At 43.1% G+C, this 6731-nt stretch overlaps 1 protein-coding gene across 1 annotated transcript; it reads right to left on the minus strand.

Moving 5' to 3' along the window:
* Positions 1–549: 549 nt before the first annotated feature.
* Positions 550–3730, minus strand: cyp26a1 (cytochrome P450, family 26, subfamily A, polypeptide 1). Its single transcript, XM_058061623.2, has 7 exons — positions 3206–3730; positions 2885–3109; positions 1916–2197; positions 1693–1842; positions 1487–1621; positions 1255–1401; positions 550–1191 (listed from the first exon to the last, which is right to left on the minus strand). Exons 1-7 carry the CDS (start codon positions 3392–3394, stop codon positions 853–855), a joined length of 1467 nt encoding a protein of 488 aa, XP_057917606.2. The 5' UTR covers positions 3395–3730; the 3' UTR covers positions 550–852.
* Between the last annotated feature and the right edge of the window lie 3001 nt (positions 3731–6731).

Below are 6731 nucleotides of genomic sequence, written 5' to 3' on the forward strand. Positions count from 1 at the left end.
CCTTTTGGTAATAATTCATTGAACAAATCAAGCAAGAAAAAATGTGAAGGCTTAAGTGAGGCATATTAATAAAGAAAAGACCAATATTTAGATCTTCCTTTTAAAGCGTCAGACCACTCCACACTCTGCCTCGATTCCTCCATTTACAAAGCCGTACTTGATGAAGTCAGGATTGTACTTACGTAAAAATGTAGTCTTTTTGGGGGGCGACTGGCACAACTTTTGTCTTCATTTTTTTCGTTTTAAAAAACTTCATTGTTAGTTGTAGTTGAATGTCTTCTTCTGATTTTTCTGTGAGCTTGTTAAACAACCGACTGACACATTACCGCCACCATCTGGTCGGAAGCTGTACTGCAACTGAGTGCCTCATAGATAACATACAATGGTTAAGAATCACTGATCTAAATAATTTAAAAACGTGTTTGAACAAAAGAAAATGAAAAATTTGTTCATAGATAATTGATGAGGAAGATGAAATGACATTTCCACAAAATGTTTTTTATTATTAAATTAAAATCCAACACAATATAGCACTTAAATAAGTTGAAGATAGAAAAGTTATATAAGCGACTCTACATATGTACAAGATCCTAAAGATACACCTCTGAACTGATTAGTGTTCCAACATCTGAATAGTGCCTCATGTTTAGTTTAATCTCATATTTAAAAAAAAAAAACTATGTACAAATCCACTGTATCAATAGAAAATATTCACAGTATGTACATATACATTTACAATGAGCAATCCAACCTTTGAGGGGGTTCCTAGGAACACGCGAGTGCTTCCAAAATTGTGGCTTTGAGGTAAAAAAAAAAAAAGAGATTATCTGCGTCTCAGCGACGACTACTCGTCTAGTTTTGAACATAGTGGGTAAACTTGGTTGGCAGATTGTCCACAGGATAAACGGTCGGTCCCGTTTTCATCATGGGGGGCCCGTTTAAAAGCGTACAGTGACACTTGGTGACCACTTCCACCAGGAAGATCTTCAGCAGGACCTTGGCGAACTCCTTCCCCACGCACATGCGTGAGCCCCCGCCGAAAGGGATGTACTGGAACCTGGATGAGTTGCTGGAGGATTTTGTCATGAAGCGTTCGGGCTGGAAGTCCTCCTTGTTGGGGAAGATATCGGCCACGTCGTGGGTGTCGCAGATACTGTAGATGACATTCCAGCCTTTGGGAATTTGATAACCCTGAAACGGAGAAATGGGATGAGGAGCCTGAGCGGACAAGTTTGGAGTTTCGATTTAACTTACGTTGAGTTCAAAAGTCTTCAGCGCTACTCTGAAACCTCCAGGGACAGGAGGGTTAATCCTTAGCGTCTCTTTAATGACACATCCAGTGTACTTCAGTTGCTCCAAAGACTCGATGTTCAGACTCTGGAGTTGCATTCCTTCCTCCTCCTGCACACAAAAAGGGGGTGGGACGAGTGTGAGAATGAAGAATGACACATGGTCCGATAATAAGGTGACCCTTCTACAACATTACCCTGTCGGTCAGCTCCTGCCGGAGTTTGTCCACCACTTCAGGGTTCAGGCCCAGGAACATAATAAGAGAGGTGGCCGTGCTGGCGGTGGTTTCATGGCCCCCAAACAGCAGTTCTGTAGCAGACTCCTTAATAGCCTGAGAAACGGTCATGTTAGCACGCTGTAGCGGTAGCAAAGCTAACCGTGACATGAATCAAGCGTTATTACCTGCATGCTGAAGGGGTCGCCGTTCTTCCTGCAGCTGTCTATGAGCTGCTGTAGAGCATCTCCATGTTTGGACTCCTTTTCCGAGTCTTGGATCTTCTTCTTGATGTTCTCCTCTATCTTGGAGTGGATGAAGTTTCTAGCTTTCAGACCCTGGAGGACAGAATAAGAGTTAGAATGAGCAGCCTCATCACCCTACAAGGTCACGGGACCGTGTTCTTCTTACCCTGTACAGGCCGCTGAAGGGGACATCGATCGGCAGCGAAAACAAATTCTTGATCATTTCCTCAAACGCTTCGACTAACTGCTGCTCGTCAGTTCGAATCTGCTCCGGTTCGAAGCCCAGCAGGATCCTCATGGCAATGCGGAACATCAGACGCTTCATTTCCGGGTAGACCAGCACACAGGAGTCCCTCGCCAGCCAGTCTTTGACTGCAGCTCTCACCTCCTCCTGGATGACCGGGATGTAGAGTTCAAGCGCTTCCCTGGAGAAGGCTCGCATGATGGCCTGGGGGACGCGGATGGAACGATGAGCACACCAAGTGATGAAGGGCAAGAAAAGCTTTCAATATTTTTGGATTAGGTCGGTTGAATAAGCTTACAGTACATCTGAAATGGTTCCTTCAACATCTGGACATGTCAAACTAAACTCATTTGTCTTCTTGAAGTCAAAAGTATGCAATGAATATAATATAATTTTACACACAATGATTGGCCAAAACGTTATTTGTCATATATTTATGTGATATTTAAAAACAATTCATGTTTCATTCATTTAGATTTTGTTTTCCAATGTATGCATGTATTTTACTTTTTTGTTTTTTTTACATTCAACTATTTTTTAAAAACTAAAAATAATGAGAAAAAAGTACGGTAAGATGGTTTTTAATTTTTTTTTAAGTAACAACAAAAATAAATTGTGAGTGAAAACTGTCCATTTATTTGAGTTGTGACTGTTAACCATTTCAAATAATATAATAATATAATACAGAATTACAAATTATCAATTTACCATTCCAGAAAGTAAAATATTAGAATAAATTAGGTTAAATTGGTTGAAAGTTAATAATTTGTATATTTTTAAACATGATATAATTCAGGTTAAAGTTAGAATAAATAACAATAATAATATTAATGTAATAAGGTTTCAAAATGAATAAATAAAAAAAATAGCGACTATCCGCCCCAACAGTACCTTTTTCTTGGTTTTGTGCTGCGCCCCGTGCACGTTTGACAGCGTGTCCGAGCCCAGGATGGTGCGCACAGACGCGGGCCACTGCACGGACACCAGCTTGTGCTCCCCCAGGAGAATCTGCCTGACATTGTCGCCTCCCGTGACGCGCACGGTGGGGTTCCCAAACAGGTGAGTCCGGTAAATGTAGCCGTACTTCTGGCGCTTCATGCGCAGAAACTTCCTCCTCTGCGCGCGGGCACCCGAGGAAGGCACAAGGGAACGTGAAGTGAGCGTCTCGGTGGTACGCATGCGTACTGATGGAAGGTTTGGTCTGTCGCTTACCTGCAGGATGAGTTGCAGCGTCTCCCCGAAGAAAGGCAAGCCCATGGATCCGGGAGGGAGCGGGCTGGGGCAGCTCGGGTCTCTGCCGCGGGTCATGTAAACTTCCCACAGCTTGACGGCCACCAGAAAGAGTAAGACGGGCAGCACTATGGTGCACAGGAAGGTGGCCAGCAGCGTGCTCAGAGCCATGTTGGAATATGCAGCGTCCTCCTTAGCAGCTCAGGTGGACGTCGGTCGACCAAAAGTGAGGGTCCTGGCTCCTCTTTCGGCGCCTTTTATAGGCCAACCGAGGACTCAGCCTGTCACCTTCTCCTCCCGCAGATAAATTAGTTCACGCAAAGTTCATCTTTAATTGTGGGTGTCGCTCGGACCCGCCCCCGGCCTGTCCTGGCTGGCTGGCTGGCTGGCGTCACCATTTGTTCCATCTTTTAATCCTTACCTCCTGTTGCACGCAGACAATCCTTGGCGGATTTTACTGAGAAAAGGTGATGATTCCCTGCGAGACTTCCCCCAAGACGTCCTTTTGTTGGAAATAAGGCAGCTAGTTTACACTCTCATTAGCTTGGCTTGAAGGCGAGGTGAGCTGCATTCAAGAGCAAAACGTCTTTTTGGAAACTTAACATGGAAACGAGGAGCTCTGTAGTGTTAAAAAAATATAGTTTAAAAAGTATAGCTTTGTCATAATATGCCCTAATTGCCCTCGGACTCATTAAATATATGAACAATTTCATGTTGCCATGTGGGTCGTATTATTGAGATGACAATATTGCTGTTACGTTACACACACAGTCATCATCCTGTCATATTGCAAGTCTTTGTATATTAACTCAATCAATAGCAGCCATTTTTAAAAGACAACCCCTTCAGTAGAGGATTTGGACTGATCTTTTAAGGCACACAGAATATTGTCTTCTCTGGCTATATAAACATGGAACTCACCAAAAGAAAGATTAAAAAAAATAACTTTGTTATTGCTTTAGTAATCAGCAGTAGAACATAGGTACGTTTCAGGAAAATATCAGTTCCCAACTAAAAACAGTAAAACAGTATTTTTGTGAAAAGATAACTTACTTTGACACAAATATTTAATGCTTTTGTGACAGCTCAACTATCTAGACAACTATACCAACATAAAATATTCCAAAAAGGGTTATACATCAAAATGCTTTATTTGGAAATATAACACCATGAACGACTTCAAATGTCTACATTTGGAACTAAACTACATGTGTGTTCACATGTGTTACAATTTCCATACATTCCTTAACCTGCACACTACACTCCTCCATGCTACCTCACTTCCTCCTTCCTCATGTGGGGTTTTACTGTCCACGTGATCAATGCCCAGATCTTAGCATAGCTCTTCTGCCACCTTGTGGTCGTTTTGTATGGCGTAAACTTGCTCTGAAGTGAAATGCATTGGTGGGGAGTCGCATTATCACCTCTTTGGGCGTCAAATATATATTTATATATATACATATATGTATATATGTGTGTGTATATGTATGTATGTATATATATATATATATATATATGACAGCGTGATGACTGCACAGATGTTCAATGGCGATGGCGCGAGTAAGATGGTCATGCAAGCGCTGGGGTCTTTTTTCAGCTTCCAGGAGTTGCGTATAGATCCTTGCAGCATGGGGCCGTGCATTACCATGCTGCAACATGGAGGTGATGGAGGTGATGGAGGTGATGGTGGATGACCGGCACGGGCAATGGGACTCAGGATCTCGTCATGTTACCGCCGTGCTAAGAAAACGCCGTCAATAAAATGCACCTGTGTGTGTTGTGAATGACATATACTACACAGTACATATTAACCCGACCTTATGTTCTAACAGAGATATAATAATAATTGCATAATTGTGTATAATTATATGTGTATAATTTCTTCCTAATCTTCAGAAAGACTTTAACTTTAACTATAAAATGATATCTCTTTTTGTGCGGGTTCAACCGTAGGTCAGTGGCGGCAGACACACGCTTGCATGCATGCACGCGAGTGGGGGGGGGCTATAACACCGCATGGAAGGTAAACAGGGGCACACAGAAAACCATCACATTCTCAGTCTGTATTTGGAATCACTTCTATTTATGATAATACCTGCATGAGTTCAGGCGTACTGTGTATGTGTGTGTGTGTGTGTGTGGGGGGGGGGGGGGGGGGGTAATCGGTCAGTGGTGAGACAGGCTGCTTTTACAATGACTCATTTCATGCATGGATCTGTCTGTTCTGGCACGCTGTGTGTTTTCATTGAAGGGGGTCACAGAGTGTGAAGGTGCGGCACACTCATTGGAGATTTAAGATATAAGCAAGAGGTCCATATGTTTTGCCACAGAGGACCGTATTGTGAAAATGAAAGGATACAAGCGCCATGTTGACATGTTGGAAAGCAACACGTGCAGATATGCTCAGATATCCATCCATTCATAGACTCCTAAAATTACCACTTTAATATTTGGCCTTTATTCTTGTAAAATTACTGCAGATTTTCCAATTTTTGCTTTTGTTCTTGCAAAATGATTTGTTGTCTTTAAAATATGCTATGGACAGCACTTTGGACCCCCCCCCCCCCAAGGGTGTGAGGCAAGGGGGTCCAAACATTTTCCACTAAGGGCTGCAAAAGATCAATTGATGCATGAGTCATATAGTGCATATTTTACATATATGGAAATATGCTTATTAGAAGTAGATACCAGATTGGAGGATTATGAGAAATGGTTTCCCAAAAGAAGCACATGCACTCACACCTGATCAGTACAGTATATAGTACAGTATATACCATTTGATACAATCAAAACTTTAAAATACTAGTTGAGGGGTTTTCAAAGTCTAACATTGTGCAACCAATATGGTTTTAAAACATTCAGCATTTTCTTCCTCTTAACTGAGTCAGTCATTATCTCTCAGCTGCTTGAGTACCACAAGCCATCCAAGGTCGGTGAGACTTTTTCAACTTGGCGGCCCCTCAAACCTCTGGTGTTCCACCATCTGGTTCAGGGTTTGCTACCATGACTGGCACAGACCAACCACTTTGCTACCACAGCACTGATTATGGCCCATTTGGACTTGATACCCCTGTCCTTCCCTTGCCCTTTGAGTTGAAAACTCGATGTGTGGTAGACACTGCCAAAGGTTCCCAGCACAACCTCACGATATGTTTGGGTCTGCCAGGTCTGTCCGGCATCCTCACCCGCCATCTCATCCAACTTATCAGTAGATGGGGGTCAGCTGATAGCTCAGCCCTTTTCTTCACCAGTGTGTCCAAAAACATGGTGACGTTCCATGTCCCAAGAACCGGATTTGGCCACCAAAGACCAGGTCGACCGCCCTCAGCCGCCACCCAACGTTTTGGGTACGGGTGGACCCCACGAGTGAAGGCCCAGTCACCGGGTGCTCACCTAAGTGCCCCTGCCCCAAGTCTTTCTCCAGGATGCGGTGTCCCACATGCGGTTTCTCTTGTGTGATTTTTCCTTAGCTATAATGTACTGTAGCTTGAGGGATTTTCAAAGTCTA

This window comes from Doryrhamphus excisus, linkage group LG2 (assembly GCF_037039965.1).
Source record: "Doryrhamphus excisus strain RoL-2023G ecotype Guam linkage group LG2, RoL_Dexc_Guam_v1.1, whole genome shotgun sequence".
Taxonomy (NCBI): domain Eukaryota; kingdom Metazoa; phylum Chordata; class Actinopteri; order Syngnathiformes; family Syngnathidae; genus Doryrhamphus; species Doryrhamphus excisus.

What these genes read in the sequence shown, in the direction of transcription:
- cyp26a1 (XM_058061623.2), bottom strand. Translation starts at nt 3,394, where the DNA reads ATGGCTCTGAGCACGCTGCTGGCCACCTTCCTGTGCACCATAGTGCTG. An exon ending in GCGACCCCTTCAGCATGCAG is followed by an intron (nt 1,622 to 1,692) that starts GTAATAACGCTT and finishes ACCGTTTCTCAG; the next exon opens with GCTATTAAGGAGTCTGCTAC. An exon ending in TGAAGACTTTTGAACTCAAC is followed by an intron (nt 1,192 to 1,254) that starts GTAAGTTAAATC and finishes TCTCCGTTTCAG; the next exon opens with GGTTATCAAATTCCCAAAGG.